The sequence below is a fragment of the Labrus bergylta genome, chromosome 4 (genome assembly GCF_963930695.1).
Source record: "Labrus bergylta chromosome 4, fLabBer1.1, whole genome shotgun sequence".
Classification (NCBI taxonomy): Eukaryota; Metazoa; Chordata; class Actinopteri; order Labriformes; family Labridae; genus Labrus; species Labrus bergylta.
In genome coordinates this window covers 4924408-4943814 of record NC_089198.1, presented here as the reverse complement: position 1 = coordinate 4943814, position 19407 = coordinate 4924408, and the positions used below count along the sequence as shown (strand labels likewise).

Sequence of the window (19407 nt, the reverse complement as noted above, 5' to 3'; positions counted from 1 at the left end):
TCTGAACTGCTAATAAAAAGTTAAAAATAATGTCAATGCAACTTAAATTTGCTTGCTGCATTAGCAACATTTGTACAGATTTAAAGCAATACATGTTTTATTCTGTATCTTGAAGATGATTTTCTGGACTTGTCAGGTGATTGTGACTTTTAATAAGCGTATTGTTGACTAGAAATTACATAAAAACACTTGGTAATATGGAGAAGAATGGCAGCAGAATCCAGGGACAGATATGAATGAAGATCAGTGGGAATTAGCTGATAACTTTAACTGGTTTGACTTTTTTTCACATGACTCTCTTCTGCACAAACTTAGTTCAGGTGCTTAAGTGGATCTTTACATCCCTGGTTAGCAGGATGAAGGCGCCCTCTTGTGGTGATTTTCAGCTTTCTGCAGGAAGGCATGAAATCTTTGGCAGCTTCAGACAACATCAGTAAAGACAGATTTAAGTTTCACAGGAGTCACAACAACCTTTAACTCTGATGATGCATTCATGTCACATGGGAAAGAGAGGAAAGAAGAGATAGACAAAGTTCTGTTTTAAAAGGAGATGACAAGAAAACACTGTTCATGTTTCTTTATTCGGGATGCAAAACTTTGGTTTGTTCACACATCAGATCTGTTAAATGTCTCTTGTTAAGTGATCTCCCTTTATTCACACAGTGATGTTTGTTGGACCAAAACATGAAAATAACTGATTAAGATCAGGATATTTACAGTCTTATCACTCCTCTCAGTAACTTTATTAAACATTTGGTCTCACTTACAAATCAAAAAAACATTTGATTTTGGATTTCTGAACATAAAGTGGTAAAAAGCAAAACACATCTTGTAACAAAAAGTAGAAGTAACCTTTCTTAGAATATTTTACCTCTCAAACACACACAAAAAGTTTCATTAAACTACAAATTGATAACGATGTGGGTTGTTATGAAAAATGTCAAATAGTGACAGAGAAATGTTCTGAAAATATAATTGAAAAAACCAAGGGGTTGAAACATTTCATACACGTGTAGGAGCAGATCATGAAAATAATATGTGGTGTGTTTGTAAAGGATCTCACAGGGTGATTAATGATTACCTCTATATAAGGAACCTTTGTTACTGGTCAGGTGCTCCATCCGGGAGGGGAAACAGTTCTTTGACCGCTAAGCAGTTGCATGCAAGAGTTACAAGCTGGTATTTTTGACATGGAAATATGGCAATGTGGAGCCAATGGAAGTAAAATTAAATAAGTGGCATGTGCAACAATGCAATTTGACATGGACGTTCATTCATCCGACGAGGCAGCGTTGGATGAATTAGTAAATCCAGGTGCAGCATTTCAGACAACAACAATTGTCTGTGTTGGTCACCATGTTTGTAGCAGTCTCAAGAAAAGATTGACGCAATTTTAATAGTCACTTTATTTATCTTCATTCAGCTGCATTTTTGTTTTGAGTCTGTAATGTTGTAAAGCAGCAGGGGCGGTTCCTGAGGGGATTTGGCAATGGGTTACTTTCTGGTGAGTGTGGGGCTTAATAGAGGGCTAACGGTGGCTAAGGGAACGTCTTGAAACCCCCCAGAGGAGCTGGTAAACATAGCTGGATAGAGGGACGGTAAATTAAGCTATTCAGTCTCACAAGTACTGCACGTAATGTTTGCTTGATGAGTCCTCAGTAACAAACATGAAGACAAAATACATTTCATTACTTTGAACACAGGCAGAATTAAATTTCTATTTTAGTTTACAGAACTCAGCGTTGTCTCCAGGATAATAAAACCCGAGTCCAGCATAGAGAGGCTCAGTGAATTTGGTCCGAAATCTGTGAAGGAGAGTCATGGTATCAGTGATGTTATAGAAGGACAGAGTACCTGCACTGTGATCCAGGTACACTCCAAATCTGGAGGACAGAGGACCTGAGGCATGAGTCTTGACATTGTTGTACCAGAAGTTATAACTGCTGTTGTCACAATCTAACGCCCAAGATTTATCATTGTGCCCAAATACACATTCAATGGAGCTCTCTGCTCTGCTGATATTCTTGTATGCGACTGCAACATAAACCCCTCCTCTCCACTTCACCTCCCAGTAACAACGTCCAGTCAGACTCTCTTTACTCAGGACCTGCCAATAATCGATGAATCTGTCTGGGTGATTAGAATAAGACTGTTTTTTAAACATCAACGTTGCTTTTCTATTCCTCTTAGATAATAACAGCCATTTATGTGCTGTGTTTGGATGCAGTGTGATGTCACATGAATATTTTAAGAACTCAGCTCTGGTCTTGGGCTCTGGTTCTGACAGTAAAACATCCTCTTCAGTCACTGTCTGTGAGATGTTTGTCCATTTCTCTCTCAGGACGTCCTGTAGTTTATCTCTGATTGCTGACACAGCTGCTGTCACATCCTCAAAGTACCTCAAAGAGCGGATATCAATGCTTGATGAGTGTGTAGATTCACTGAGTGGTGACAGTGAGGGGTAGTCGTGTAGAAACTGGTTGTGATCTTCTGTGTGTGAGAGCTTCTCCAGTTCAGCATCTTTCCCCTTCAGCTCAGTGATCTCCTGCTCCAGCTTCTCCTGAAGCTCTCTGACTTCACCCTCTTCAGTTTTTTGCAGGGATCTGACCTGCTGCTTCACATCAGAGCGGCTTTTCTCCATGAGACCGATCAGCTCAGTGAAGATCTTCTCACTGTGGTCCACTGCTTCATCAGCGGAGCCACTGATAGCCTCCACCTTCTGTTGAAGCAGCTTCACATCTTTCTCTCTGTCCTGGATTCTCTGCTGGATGTTTTGTCGACTCACCTTGATCTCTCTATGCCTCTTGGTCCTTTCTGCTGCAGCTGAGACTGTGTCGTGACCTTTGTGTTCATCCATTAAACAGAGATAACAGATAGACTTCTTATCAGTGAGACAAAATATCTTCATCACCTCATCATGACGAGAGCAGACGTTCTCCTGGAGCTTCTTGGAGGGCTCCACCAGCTTGTGTTTTTCAAAGGCAGGGGATTCAATATGAGGCTGAAGGTGATTCTCACAGTAAGAAGCCAGACACTGCAGACAGGACTTACAGGCTTTCAGTTTTCTCCCGGTGCAGACATCGCAGGCCACATCTTCAGGTCCAGCATAGCAGTGATCAGCAGGAGCAGCTTGGAGTCCAGTCTTCTTCAGCTCCTCCACTAAATCTGCTAAAACAGTGTTTTTCCCAAGGACAGGCCTTGTTGCATAGGTCTGCCTACACTGAGGGCAGCTGTAGATTGTCTTCTCATCCTCTTTATCCCAGTGGTTTTTGATACAGTTCATGCAGTAGCTGTGTCCACAGGGAACCGTCACCGGATCTTTCAGGAGATCCAGACAGATGGAACAACAAATTGCCTCTCGGTCCAGCTTAACTCCTTTCTGGGCCATTTCACCTCTTGGCAGTAAATGATTGAAAGTCACTTGCAGTGCATGTCAGCTCTTGCTGGATACACCAATCTTCAAACTGTAGATCTGTAGAGAAGGGAACAAGGAAATATTTAGTCAGAGCTTTCCACAAAAACTCATGGAGTTGTCATCCAGTAGAACAAAAAGCCAGGTAGTGAGTTCCATGGCATGGAAATCCATGAAAAAAAACAGTGTCCGTAAAAGCCATACATTTGTGGCTTCTAGCCAATTTTGAAGCCACTAGTCCTATCATACACAGATATGTATAGCTTCACATTTCAAAGAGTTTGACAACCCGGTTTTAAACAGTTAGTGAATAATTAAAAAAGGAGAATTATGCCCCTTGTGTGTTTTAGCCAAGCGGCAACATCAGGTGTTCAAAAATGAAGGCAATGTGGAAGTGCAAAACATGCAGTTCCTTGAGTGTTTGCTTGAGGCTTGCTGCAGAAGCACAGGAAGTCACATACATAAAAAAAAAAAAACGTTTTCACAGCATACATAAACATGTTTACAGCCTGGTTCAAAGAACAAAATAAGTCTAAATTGTTATTGTCCTCATGGGCACACACTGTGCGGGGGATGATTTTTTTTATAACGCATCCATTCTGATTTTATAAATGATATTTGGGTCAATGACGAGATGCTCATTTTTTTTGTGTAGTTAAATATTAAAGGCTTAACATTTTCAAATAAATGCACAAATTACATGCTTTCATTCTTTTTTTGATGGCCTAGTCTAATTTAGATTTATTATGAATTTTTAGAGAGTATTTGGGGTATGTAGGCTGAAATGTCTATGTGGTGTAACCGTTGAAACTTCGTACCAAAGAATTAAACTTGCTTTAAAAAAGGTTCAATTTTTATTTTATTTTTATTATCAAAGGTCTAGGACAAAATGCCCTGGTATTTGTTTGTTTTGCTTCAAATTGCATATTTGTTTTCCATTTTCTTACATTTTTAAAGGTGCACTATTTAGTTTTAGTAGATAAATGTTGAAGTTGGAGAAATTTATAGATTATGTGGTATATGTCCATCATAACTCTGTACACAAACTGTCCTCAGAGAAAAATGTGGTCCCTGTGACACTGTTTGAAGTTGGTGGTGGGCCCGCAACAGTGAAAGCGTAACTCTCCTGGTAGCTTTATATCTCCAAAATGTGTTCCAGGGACCCATTTTTTACTTTGAATAAAGTTTGCGTATTCAGTTTAGAAAATATATCAGAATTGTTTCACTTCTCCAACTTTGAAATTTCACCACCAAATCTACATAGTGCACCTTTAAACATGTATGATCTAATATATGTATGTATCCTGTAATATTGGCACCAGTAGTTGCATTTTAGATGTGTCGGCTATTAGGGGCCATGTGGTAGGGTAGGTAGTATAAGCATGTCACTACCTAGAGCTTGCTTGCCGAAGTCTGGTACTATTTGGGCTGTGATGGCCATGATGTAAAGAATGTAAGATGTAAAGTGTTGCCTGTTGGTATGGTGGGCGTTGAGAGCTACCATGGAGGGGGGTGTCTCTATGACGCCAAAGTCTGTCTAGCCTTCCGGGGAAGTTGTGGACCTAATTGGACAAAAATCTGGTGAAGGGAGGGTCCCACTTGACAGTCCTGGTGATGACCTGGTTCTTGCTACCCTTCGGTCTACAAGGTTGAATTGTGAATGCCAATGTGGTAGGGTGGTAAGTATAAGCGTTGTCAAAACCTGGCTAACTCACATACTGTAAACAGAACCTGGGTCTGTTGAAGGTGGCAATGCTGTTTTGGTTGCAGGGGCAACTAGGGCCGTAGGGTAGGATAGCCAAATCATCAATAGGGCATAATTGGGGCAAGGGGTTTCTTTAATCGCTTATCCTTTCATTAGGGCACAAGTACCTTGAGTTTATTCCAAATACTGAGTAAATGAATTCCCCCTGAAGATTTTGGTCAGATGTTGTAATTTACTGAAGATATGAATTAATTAAGGATGCACCGATCCAATCCTGGTATTGGATGTCGGTCCCATCTTGACCAAGACAGCTAGATCAGGTATCAGTAAGAATTTGCCGATCTATGAGACCCATCCAAAAGGCCGATCTATTCACTTCAGTTTTATACTACTCTGTGTTTAAGGCAAACGTGCACACTACAGGTTTGCACTGGTATTCTGTACACTTTGGTAGGTGGAGCAAGCATAAAATGGAGGAAGCTATCAAAAATTTCATCAAGAAACAATGGCCTTTGACTGTAGAAGCAGCATGGTCAGTTGGTGTAACTGGTTTGCTTCAATTGGTGTAACCAGTATTTCTCATAAAAATATAATAATATACAGGAAAATTAAGTGCAGTGGAAGTGCAAGTGGAATAAAAGTAGTCCTCTATTGCAGCGAAATAACATGTTTTTTATATCAATTTTTACATAATTTGTCAAAATTAATTAGAAAACAGAAGTGTTTTCAGCTTTGTGTCCCGCTCAGTATTGAAAAAGGGCATAACTTATAAATTTAGGGATAATCCTAATAAAATCTATTTACTTGTGCTATCTTAAAATGAAGTAATTACAATCATGAGTACACTTACATATACTCTAGATGTATAAAATATTCAATATTCTTAATTTTTCAGTGGTTACACCACTTGACATTTTTAGGTCCATTTAGTCTTAGGTTTTGAAAAAAATAGTATAAATGTAATTTTAAATAACACAAAACCAACATGAATACAAACCTCACATTTTAATGAACCTGATGCATGCTTTTAAATTGTGTTTTTAAAAGATTTTTGAATTGGTCATCTGAACAACCCTTATTTGTCACTGACCCATTTATCAAAAGTTAGACGCGTAGCTGACCTCAGTAACAGTCAGTTATTGATTGTTGATAAAAGCAGACACGGTGGAAGTGGACGGAGAAAAGTTTAACGTGCGTTCCCGACTCGGTCCATAGGGATCACGGATCAACTGTGATTCATTTAGCAGACACTTTTTTCCAGGTATATTGCTGCAGTTGCTCTGCTTCATCTGTACTTTTTCTTTACCCTGAAACAGCATAGTTTACTTTTAAAAACACGTTTCCATGTTGCACTTCAACCCAAAAGACATAAAAGCCTACTATATTAATCCTTGAAGGGAAATTCAGTTTACCTTTGTTTAATTTTATAGACAAAAAAAAAAAAAAACTTTCTTTTGTCATGTTAATATTTTGAGAAGAAAATAATCTTTTAAAATCGTAAATTGAGTTTGGTGTGAAAAATCTTATTTCTTATCTTATCTTAATTATTTTTGGGCCATATCGCCAAGTCCTGTGTACTGCATTAATTTCACCATGGGAACTGACATAAAAAAGATTTAATTGAAAGAACCGAATTATTGCAATAAAGTCAAATGCACAAAAATCCAATGCACCTGTGCAAATGACAATAAGAATGTAATCTTCTCTTCAAATTGTCAACTTTAGGTTATGAAAATAGTGCTTCCCTTCTTGATTAGATGTTCAGGGATGCAACAACTTCCTCCAAAATCGAAGAAAAACTTACTATAAAGCTTGCACACTTTGTAAAATCTAAGGTCATGCTTTTTATCTAGCTCTAAAGGGGCGATATGCTGTCCAACCCCTTGATAATACTGCACAGAAACGCTTGATAAAATGGCTGCAGGGAGCGCCTTTGCAGCTCTGAACCCTCATCAGTTCACCACATCTGCATGCTAAAGGCCCAGTTGTTGGGTCAGCGGCACATTAAGCTGCATTGAATGAGTCTTGCCCCTGCCACACACACGTAACTTATGGTAACCGATCACAAGCTGCAGCAGATGATGTAAAGTGCAGTTAACAGCATTAAGTGGACTGAGGCGGAGGGGAACGAAAGCACAACAACTGTAAACAGACATTGGGTTTATTAGCATTCATGCATGCTTACAATGGACTTCAGTCGAAAAACGTACATAAGAGAATACAATAAACCAAAATAAACACATACGGTGCACTAGGAATGCTGAAAGCGTGCAACGATAACAGAGAGGAAGTTTACCAGCATCACTCAGCTGCTTTCACAGCTACCTACTTAGCTCGCTCAAAACACGCATTCGGCGTTTTTAAGTAATTGTCGTGGTTCTTACCTTACAAACTCACAGCCTTGAAGGTATAAAGCATAGACTGTAAAAAATAAGGTGTCTATCGGGAGGTTTTTACATCTGGACGCCACCGACGACTCTGTTTCCTCGTCGTTGCTCGGACAGGAAGTTTAGCGCGCCGGTGTTACGCTGAGAAATGCACCCCTGCTGAGAATTGCAAGCACCTAAGCGGAAGTGTTTGAAAACGAAGTAAACATTATTTATGGGGGCGATCTGTGATGACAAAGTTATTACGCAATACACGTTTAGTGTCCTTATTGTTGTTTAGAATCAGCCTGGTTAAATATGATCCGCAAACAGTGTTTGACTCTGACTTTGAAAGTGTGTGTGGAGGAAATTTCATGGTGGGTGCAAAATACGGTAGCATGGTATTTTGATGATAGAAAAAAATCCGGCAGTGTACAAACTGTTTCAATTCAAAATAATTTCAATTTAGGTCTGCCATATTTTGAATTGTCCTGCACATGCAATTATTGGCAGGGTTGCATTTCTCTGCATAACACCGGGGAAATGAAACGCGAAGGATTCTGGGATATGAAGTGTGTAGGCGAAACCAACTGATGGGAGCGGATGTCACGCCCCCCCATTATTGAAGATTCTTTTTTCCCTTTTTTGTCCCACTGACTTATAAACATCTTTATCAATTAAACAAATGCAAAAGCTTAAATAATAACAAATCACGGGTCAAAAATACACAGCGAAAAGATGAAAAAAATGTGTTATTGACATAATTCAACACACATTCAAACATTATTCTTATTCCTTAGTATGTAGACACACAGACAAATGTTTATATGCTTGTCATTTTGCTTTATGCCCCTTATTATTCCAAAGAAGGGAAATTTAAATGCTACAAAATACCGTTAATTTAGAATAAAAATCAAATTCAAACCTTTTGACAATTTGAGTTTGTCCCAGTAAGGGAGAAAGTATGCAGAAGATTGTGAACATTTGTACTAGAATAATAAAAACAGCATGATCATGATTGAGTTCCAGTTTGTTTATTCAGGATGTAAACCTTTAGTTTGTTCACACATCCCATCAATAAATCTGTTCAATGAGTTCTCTGCATCCACACAATCAGTTTGTTTCAGCACACCTCTTTTTATCTGAGAAAATAATCAATGATGTCCTCAATATTAAGATCGTCACAGTGTTCAAAAACGTCTCTGTACCTCATTATATCTACAACATTCGGTCTGACTAACTAATCACGGTCAATCTGATCAGAGGTTTCTTTACACAAAGTGTAGCAACAAAATACATCTCATAAAAAAGAGAAGTAGTTTGGATTGTTTGAACCATTTTACCCTGAAATTTAATTTTAAGTACAAAGAAATTATGAAGAAGGATTCATTAAAAAAGAAAAACAATGTTCAGGTGAACAAACGTCAGCATGAGCAGAGATAGCCTCCATGGCTAAACAGACACAGGAAGGAGCGCCACCTTAAAAAAAAAGAAAAACTCAAAACACAGAATAACAGAAATTTAGATGTCAAAGTACCACCCCTAATGTTTGATTGACAGGTGATCTGTGAGCAGCAAGGGACAATGGTAAGATCTCAGCTACAAACAATAAGATTAAATATGTTTAAGAGTTTAAACACAGACTTGAAGCCTCTGTCCCTGAAATTATTTCTGTCTATTTCAGTTTACACAACTCAGCAGTCGATCCAAAAGGAAAAACAAAGAGTCCAGCATGTAGAGGCTGAGTGAATGTGGTCTGGACTCTGTGGAGGAGAGTCATGGTTTTAGAGCTGCTGTAGAAGGACAGAATACCTGCATTGTGATCCAGGTACACTCCTACTTTGGAGGACCGATGACCTGAGACAGGAGTCTTGACTTTATTGTACCAAAAGTTATAACTGTTGTTGTCGCACTCTAACACCCAAGATTTGTCATTACGTCCAAACAAACATTCATTTGAGCCCCCTGCTCTGCTGATATTCTTGTATGTGACTGCTACATAAACATCTCCTCTCCTCTCCACCTCCCAGTAACAACGTCCAGTCAGACTCTCTTTACTCAGGACCTGACAGCAATCAGTGAATCTGTCTGGGTGACTAGAATAAGACTGTTCTTTAGTCATTACTGTTACTTTTCTGTTCCTCTTAGATAATAACAGCCATTTATGTGCTGTGTTTGGATGCAGTGTGATGTCACATGAATATTTTAAGAACTCAGCTCTGGTCATGTTCTCTGGTTCTGACAGTAAAACATCCACTTCAGTCACTGTCTGTGAGATGTTTGTCAATTTCTCTCTCAGGACGTCCTGTAGTTTATCTCTGACTTCTGACACAGCCGTTGTCACATCCTCAAAGAACCTCAGAGGACGGATCTTGATGCTGGATGAGTGTGTAGATTTACTGAGTGGTGACAGTGAGGGGTAGTCCTGTAGAAACTGGTTGTGATCTTCTGTGTGTGAGAGCTTCTCCAGTTCAGCATCTCTCCTTTTCAGCTCAGTGATCTCCTGCTCCAGCTTCTCCTGAAGCCCTCTGACTCGACTCACTTCAGTTTGCTGCTTGGATCTGACCTGCTGCTTCACATCAGAGCGTCTTTTCTCCATGAGACGGATCAGCTCAGTGAAGATCTTCTCACTGTTCCCCACTGTTTTATCAGCTGAGCCATTGATAGCCTCCACCTCCTGTTGGAGCAGCTTCACATCTTTCTCTCCGTCCTGGATTCTCTGCTGGATGTTTTGCTGACTCACCTCAAGCTCTCTCTGCCTCTCGCTCCTTTCTGCTGCAGCTGAGACTGTGTCATGACCTTTGTGTTCATCCACAGAGCAGAGATAACAGATAGATTGCTGATCAGTGCGACAGAACATCTTCATCACCTCATCATGACGAGAGCAGACGTTCTCCTGGAGCTTCTTGGAGGGCTCCACCAGCTTGTGTTTCTTTAATGGAGGCGCTTCAAAATGAGACTCGAGATGTTTGTCACAGTAAGAAGCCAGACACTGCAGACAGGACTTACAGGCTTTCAGTTTTCTCCCAGTGCAGACATCACAGGCCACATCATCAGGTCCAGCATAGCAGTGATCAGCAGGAGCAATGAGAAGTCCAGTCTTCTTCAGCTCCTCCACTAAATCTGCTAAAACTGTGTTTTTCCCAAGGACAGGCCTCAGTGTGAAGTCCTGCCTACACTGAGGGCAGCTGTACATTCTCTTGTTGTCTTCTTTATCCCAGTGGCTTTGAATACACTTCATGCAGTAGCTGTGTCCACAGGGAACAGTAACCGGATCCTTCAGGAGATCCACACAGATCGAACAAGAAATAGTTTTCAGGTCCAACTGAATTCCTTTCTGTGCCATAACTCCTCTTGGCAATGAATTCGTTTTTTTTACAATCGTCCTTCACTTCCTTAGAACTGTAACTAGTTTGACCTCTGATCTACACAACATGTGTTTGAGCAGTGAATGTCAGCTCTGGTTGGTTACATCCATCCTCACACTGTAGATCTGAAGGAGGGAACAAAAACATGTGGTCAGTGTGCAACTGGCTGTGTTTGAGAGCAGGAAGAAGGAGGGGGGGTGTTATACATGATCACACACATCTTACTTTAATGATAAAGTCCTTAAAGCACCATGAATGTCATTTAAGGAAAAGGGTGAAATCTTGTATATTTTAGATGCATTGTTGCAACTCTGAACCTCACAGGACATGTTTCCTGTTAGCTTTGAAAGGAAAACAGGTTCTAAAATAACCAATGTTAACACTATTTAATCCTTGAGAAAAACAGTCAAGACATGACATGGGTTTCCCATCCTGAGTGTGACATCAAGGCAACATGTTTGCGGCCAGAATATGGTTTTCGGAGTTAACTGAGTGGCTTGGTTCCATCCAAAAAAAGGAGAAACAATCATAAAATGAATTTGGTAATCTGTCCTCATCAAGATTTCTTTGAAGAATAACATATTTACAAACAGACACATTAATCAATTTCTAGGAAGCAAAATGGGTAGAGGTAGTTGGTAACCTGTAACTTGTGTTAACTGGAATAAATAATTTTACATTCTCATGCCAAGCTGAAGCTCTAATCTTCACTAGACAACACATCAAAAACAGCTCAATGTCTTTTTGGAACCAGTTACCGACTGAAAAAGAAGAATGCATGACTACACCTGGTGGAGCTCCGGGTTGTTCTCTGGCAGAGCACAGGCTTGCTGACTATCAAACGTACTGTTCACAAAACTTAAATCTCTCACAACACCAAAATAACCTCCTCATGAGGATCTAGTTACCTATTTCAAACAGAGTTGAGTTGAAGGCAATAAATTTACCATAAAAAGATGAGAAAAAATCCAGAGAGTGGGTCATCCAGTAGAACAGGAAAATCGTAACTTGATCCAAAAGAATCGGACTTTGTTGAAGATCTTCAAGAAGTTTGACCTCTCCTCAGAAAGGGTTTTCAGTTCTAAATTAAATGGTAAAAGGAGCTAGAATATAAGCCTCTGTGGATCATTAGAATGCTAATGATTGTGGTCATATGGGAGTTGTTAGGTGAGTCTTCCTAGTTTTGCCAAGAGTTGTAAACTACCCCTGGATGTGTGAAATAAGTGTGAAACTGGTTGTGCTAAACCGCCCCCCCCCCCCCCCCCCCCCCCCAATATACTGAAACATTCAAGGAATTTGCCAGCTAGTGGCAAACATATTAAAGTAACCGCCCTGAAATACAAAAGACTTTATGACTTTACATGAGAATCTATTTGGCAACATAATATGTTTCACCTATGGGAAAAAAGAAGGAAGCAGCTGAGAAGTTGTGTTGTCTTTGTTGTAGGCCAGAGAGCATGGACGGCATGGTAGCATGTGACAATAAAAATGCAAAACTGTGTGGTTCCACCTCAGTTGTGTGGGGCTACAGCATGCATCAGCCAAAGATGGCTGCTGGGTGGGTTTCTTGCTGTTCAAAGTAGCATTTGTGTGCTTACTCACTGTTTATGTTATCTTACTTACTGTTACTGTTAACTGAACTATTCAAACTGCACACTATACACAGACAGCACCCTGTAGCAGATAACCAGACACAGATTGTTCACTTTTTGTTAAGCACAACAGCATTACAATTCATTTTTGGAGGAGGTGGGACTATAGGGGCAATACGGATATTTTTGTTGTAACATGCTGTTGGAGAGGGGAATGAAAACTAATGCCTGTGTTTTGACACTGAATTTCTTTTTTAAATTGTTATTGAGTCAGATTTTCAGACTTTATCAGCATTTTGTTTTTGAACAATGCTGCACATTGTTTATTTATGTTTACCTGTTCTCCGGTGTTGCTGCTGCTACTTCTAAATAAAAGAATCTTCAGAATATTTTGGATCTCTTGAGACATTTATGGGGGGCAGGGTTCAGGGTATGAAAAGAATACATGGCTTAATAAAAAAAAATAAAAAAATGCTGGTGATGAAAGTGAAAGTAATCAAATACCTGTTATACATGGTATCTGATAAAATTTTGAAATGGGTAAATACTGTTAAAAAAACTATCAAGAACAAGACATACAGAAATGTCTTTGTGCATACTGTATTATGTAACAAGATAAAAGAGCAAAGGCTTTGTAAAAACAAAATATAAAATTGGTATTGAGCACACATGAAGGTCAGATCACTTTTCTAAACAACAGTTGGACATTGGTTTGTCAGTGCACAACAGAGATTGACAACCTTATCCAAAAATGTGACATCCTCACCTTCACATGGAAAAACCATGTTGATGGGTATTGTACCAGTTAAAATTTTAAACTTTTGACAAACATTTCCAATCAGCCTGTTCTATTTCTCTCGTCTCCTCTAAGTCTAAGTCTAAGTCTATCTCTCTCAGCAAGCTGACAGTGGTCTTTTGTAAATGCTGGGAGTTTGACCTCAGCACACAGCATACCGACACCTTCCTTTATGTCAAAACCTCTATCTGCTAAGACAATGTCTCCTGGTAACAAGTTGTTAAGGAGACCACTGTTCAGCGTTATATGTTTGTCACTTGTACGACCACCCCAGCCTTTTGAGAGAAAACAAATACAGCCCCTGGGTGTAATGTCCATCAAATACTTCATAGTATGATGGTGCTTGTAGCTAGAAAACATTTCGACCATGCTTTCAGATTAAATGGTTTCTCTGTTAAGATCTCAAAGCAATCAATAATCACTGCTGCTCTGTGTCCAAATGCCTCGACAAACTGGTGTGGCATAATGTGGTGCAAAATTTCTCTGTCTGGCCATGCAATGGAATGCTTCAGGTTTGCATACAAAAATGAGACGGTTTCAGTAAATGTTGTGTACACTTTGGGGACACACGGAAGAGATGAGCTAGGTGTTGTTCAGGCAGATCCAACCTGAGACGCAAAAGGTTAACAGAAGCATTTGAAAGGGAGAGAGAATCTTCTTCTGATCTGGAAAGTGAGGAAGCAAAAAAGTGAACAAGGCCATGAAGGTTGCCAGGTTTAGCAGACCTGTATAGTACTTGACTTTTTCATCATCGTCTCCAAAGAAAGTGTCAGACATCCTGGATTCATCCAGTTCACGCCGAAGCTCTCTGTTTTCCTCCAACAAGCGGTTTACTTCTGAACGTCTCAGCCGGCACAAATTACATTCATCATCTGCCACCTCCTGGCTGGTGTTGTGAGTTCCTTCCTGAGTGTTTTCCTGGCCACTTTCTCTAGGGTGGCCCTCTTTTGTGTCCACTTTCCACGTCTGAGCCAAGTTCTCAGTCTGTAGTTGGTCCCTTCCTTCAGCGTCCTCATTGTGAGACCGATCATTTTCTTCAGCCTGGTAGGCATCCATCTCAGCTGTTTGCAGGCTGATGTTTGTCTGCGTAATGTCTGTGTGGCCCAGGTGTAGAGATGGTGCCCAGGCTGGATCACTCTCCATCATTTCTTAAGCAGGTTGTTCTCTGGCAGAGCACAGGCTTTCTTACTATCAGACTTACTGTTCACAAAACTCAACTCTCGCTCACTGAAAACCCACTGAAACACACTCACATAGCTATTTACATGTTAAGTTATTTCATATATATATATATATATATACTAAGTCTATGACCATAAACATACCTGAAAAAGGGGATAAATAATCCGGAGAGTAGTTCAGCGATGTTACCTTGGCAACAGCTTCTGGAAGAATGAGGGGTGAAGCAACGAACGTGCGCGATCCCTTCTTAAATCAGCGCAGACAAAAGCAATCGATCCCAGATGATGTGAGTCAGGCTACTCAGTAGAGAGCAGATAATCAACTCGACAATTTGATTAAAACGATAAAGAACGAAGTGAACCATGTCAATGTAACAGGGTCAAATATGTACCTTAATATGTCACTGCTTCTCCTGTTTTTAATTACAAAATGTACCTGACTAATGTCTTATTAATGTTTGTTGAACTTGAACTTGAAAGACAATGCCTTTTTTATACACTAAATACAAACACTAACACACTGCAACTCACTGCAACAGATAGAGATCTTACATAGAAAAAAACAATACATTAATTCATGAAGAGAAGAAAATAAATAATGGTGCGGGAGTATACATAGAAAAGTATTAAAAATATACAACAAATTGCAAACATTTACAGTTTTTACTGCTTATACAGCTTAATACAGTTTAAAAATGTATTTAATCCAATTTTCATCATGAACACAAAGAACAGGGGTTACTGCTCTTTTAAAATTCACTTTTTTTGGCCTATGTAGAACAAGAAGCAAGAACAGATTACTCTTACGGCTGTAATCGAAGCAGCCAAATATTGAAGTTCTATAAAAAGCATGAAAGCAAGTTTTCCACCACTTGTCCCTAGTTGTGCCTTTGGGTAAACAGACTATAAAAAATACAACATCTGATCACAAAACACTTTATCAGGATACATTTGAATACACATACAACAATATAAGTACAAATTTAAGATACAATTTAAAAGTGGTTACAGCTCTGGTTTGCTTTCAGCCATGTATTCAACCTTTTTTGTATAAGATTTGAAGTCTGAGATTAATTTTATGATAGGTGTTAATGTGTTCCACAGTTTAAAGTCTTTGTTACCACCTGGATCAGGCTGGCAAGAAAGAGGAAGGCCACACTAAGATACTCAGTCATAAGTGCAATGAAGAATGCAGGGATTTATACAATGGAGAGACTAAACAACCACAACACAAACACGTTTTACAGCATAGGAGAGCCAGCTCTTCAGGATTCTGCTGTCTACCTCTTGACAAGATGCACATCTTGGTCGAGAACGGCCGTTGGTTTGAAAGGGTTGTTAAAGAAGCCATCTTAACATTAAATATAAACATAAATAAGCAAAGACTAATATATACAAGGCCAAATAAGACAATAATACCATCTATCACCACAGCCCCACCTTGGAACATGTAACCCTAACGACCCACAGACGACTCTAGGTGAATCAGGGCGACTCCCATGTGATCATCCTCGATCATTAGCATTTTAAAGACCCAACAGAGGCTTTCATTTCTAGCTCTATCCACCAGTGAGACTAGATCTGAAGAAGCCTTTCGTAGAGAGGTGAAATGTCTTCAAGATCTCCAACTGAGTCCAGTTGCCTTTGGATCAAGCTTTGATTACGATGACCTGGATGACTGAGAACAGACACACCAACAACTGGCTTTATTGTGCAGAATGGTTAATGGTCTTGAGATTGTTTACCTCAGTCTTTTCTAGTCTTCTGACTTCTCAAAGCACGTTTACACCGCATGTCACGCCTACACATTCACACACTGATGGCTGAGGCTGCTATGTAAAGTGACCACCAGAAGTAATGAATCCCATTCATATACATTCACACGCTGCGTGAGCAACTAAAGGTAAAGTGTCTTGTCCAAGGCCACGTCGTTTATGTAGTTGCAGGAGCTGGGGATTGATTCCCCAACCTTCCGGGTGAGAGACACTCAACGCTGGTTAATCAGCTTTTTGTTAGGGCCCGAAGCACTGACAAGTGCGCAGACCCTATTGGAACTGAAAGGATTATTAGGGCCCAAGCACGAACCGTGCAAGGACCCTCTTGAAACCCTAGCGATTATTATTAGGGCCCGAAGCACTGACAAGTGCGTAGGACTAACAAATGATTATTATTTTTATTCTGCCACTTTGCGGCCACTTTTGAAGGCCTGAACATGCCCAAAAACTCAGCAAAATTTGCACGGTCATCGGGTCCGGCGAAAAATTTGATATTTTGCCGTTTTCATGAACGAAGTTTGCAAATTAGCTCGATGGCGCCCCCTTTTGATTTTTATGAATAGGTTTTTTTGCCTACATACATGAATCTTTTTTACATGTTAGAGCAGGCCGAGACCTACAAAAAAGTCAGTGGAGTCATTGTTTAATTTCAACAGAAAGTCCGCTATGATTTTTTTAATGTCTAAAAAGTCTGTATTTTCATCGTTTTCAGGGTACCTGTTTGAAAGCATCCGCCCGAGAGCGTTTATCTAATCAATTCAAGTTTGGTGTCAAATGAAAGTAGACAAGTTGAAGAATAAAAGTTGTGCTCAAATCACGAGGTTTCGAAATAAGGCGTGGCCGTGGCGTGATGTCAAAGTTTGATGTTGTTTATTGCATCATGCCAAAAACAGTAAATGCTTATAACTCTACTATGCAGTGTTCAATCATCACCAAAAAAATCATGCATGACAAAGAGCCCGCCCTGAACACATCCATGATTTAATTTATTTAATTAGTCACAGCGCCACCTGTTGACAATAGGAGGTCACTCTGTCTGAGCACTGTTTCCTTTGCACTAGCCATTGCTACACAGTTGCTTGAATCTCCCTCAAAATCGCTGTTGACCATCCAAAGACCTTGACCATACGATCTTTACAAACACAAAGTCCTGCGTGAAAAGCTGTTCCCTTACGGACGCGTTGTTCACCATCAAACAGGAAGTCGTTTTTTCACCGGCTTAACATAGTCGTACAGACCCGAAACTTCATGCATATAATTCTGGTACTAAAGTCAAACATCTTTTAAGTAAGTGGGCGTGGCTTAATGGCTCAGTGGCGCCCCCTTCAAATTTTCAAAATGGCCTCCCCATAGAGGGTTTTTTCACGTACATTCATGAAAATTGTTACGCATATTAAGCTTGTCAGGACGGACAAAAAATCCTCTTGCAGCATTTCACAAAACCCAACAGGAAGTCCACAAATTAAAGTTGAACTTGGCCGAGGGCGCCCATCCAATCGGCACAAACTCAGTGTCCGTGGGTTCTAGACAGGTTCAGCATATCACGTTGTGCTCCGCATGTTATTTTGTCAAAAGGCGTGGCCATGGCGTGTGTTTGAACTTTTTTGTGCGTTTTGGCAACTTGCCAAAAAAGTAAATGTTTATATCTCAGCTATGCAGTGCTCAATCATATTACAATGTCTCATGCATGATACGGGACCCGCCCTAAACACATCCATGTTTGAAATTTTCAAATAAGTCACAGCGCCACCTGTTGACAACAGGAAGTTACTTCTACTCAATTAGCATTAGCCATTGCTACACGGTAGCTCAATTCCCCCTCAGAATTGGTGTAGACCATGCTAACACCTTGGCCATACAATCCTTTCAAGCTCAAACGCCACGTCCAACGCTGTCGCCATACGGATGCGCTGTCTCCATCAAACAGGAAGTAGTTTTTTCACAGACTTAACATAGTTGTTCAGTCCCGAAACTTCATACATATGATCCTGGTGGTAAAGTCAAACATTTGATACCGTTTAAATGAGTGGGCGTGGCTTAATGGCTCAGTGGCGCCCCCTACAATATTTCAAACATTCAGCCCCCACAGCACGTTGAGCCTACAATTCTGAATTTAGCTATGCTTATCCATCTTGACAACATCTACAATAAACCCTCTTGCACCCATGCTGAATATCCAACAGGGTTGGCCTCTGAACACATTCACAAAGCAATAATAAATTGTAAACATAGCGCCCCCTACTGCAAAGAGTAAGTACTACACCCTATATACGATGCTCAATTTCATCCACATTTCATAGCTATCATGACAGTGCCAGCCATAACTGCTCTATGTCAAAATGTGATGTGTTCTTCATTATGCTGCCTATTTCAGCATACCATAGTACGACTTTTACACAAATCGGACTGCACGGCCAGCTGCTTAGCCACGTTCCGCTGCTGCTGCACTCCTGCTGTCGCAACACACCCCGACATGCACAGGGGTGCGAGGGCCCTTCATCACCGCTTGCAGTTTTAATTAGGGCCCGAGCACGAACTGTGCGAGGACCCTCTTGAAACCCTAGCGATTATTCTTCTTCTTTTTATTGTTCCTCCTCTTTGCGGCCACTTTTGAGGGCCTGAATGTGCCCGAAAACTCACCAAACTTTCCACGCTCATCAGGTCTCGTGAAAAATTTTATATTTTGGTGGTTTCATAAAAAAAAATCGCAAAATGGCTCTGTGGCGCCTCCTTCAAAATTTCAAAATGGCCTCCCCATAAAGTATTTTTTCAAGTACACTCACGAAAATTGGTATGCATATTAAGCTTGTTGGGACGGACTAAAAATCCTCTTGCAGCATTTCAAAAAACCCGACAGGAAGTCCACAAATTAAAGTTGAATTTCACGATAACGGCCCAAAATGGCTCAAAATCGCTGATTTCAGCCTTCCTATTTGAACGCACTTGTCCGAGGGCGCTCATTCCATCGACGCAAACTCAGTGTCAGTGCGTTCTAGACAGCCTCAGCATATCTCGTTGTGCTCCGCACGTTATTTCGTCAAAGAGCGTGGCGTGTGTTTTTTGAGCGTTTTGGCAAGTTGCCAAAAAAGTAAATGCTTCTTTCTCTGCCATCTAGTGTTCAATCATATTATGTTTCTCATCCATGATACGGGACCCGCCCTGAACACATCCATGATTGACATTTTTTGATTAGTCACAGCGCCACCTGTTGA

General features: G+C 40.3%; 1 protein-coding gene and 1 pseudogene across 1 annotated transcript; both read right to left on the bottom strand.

The window, feature by feature from the left end:
* Nucleotides 1–562: 562 nt before the first annotated feature.
* LOC109999608 (uncharacterized) lies at nucleotides 563–10844 on the bottom strand. The gene is made up of 2 exons (XM_065953369.1): nucleotides 9162–10844; nucleotides 563–3430 (listed from the first exon to the last, which is right to left on the bottom strand). Exons 1-2 carry the CDS (start codon nucleotides 10827–10829, stop codon nucleotides 1718–1720), a joined length of 3381 nt encoding a protein of 1126 aa, XP_065809441.1. The 5' UTR covers nucleotides 10830–10844; the 3' UTR covers nucleotides 563–1717.
* A 2260-nt stretch (nucleotides 10845–13104) lies between these two features.
* On the bottom strand, nucleotides 13105–14385 carry LOC136178928 (uncharacterized; annotated as a pseudogene).
* Between the last annotated feature and the right edge of the window lie 5022 nt (nucleotides 14386–19407).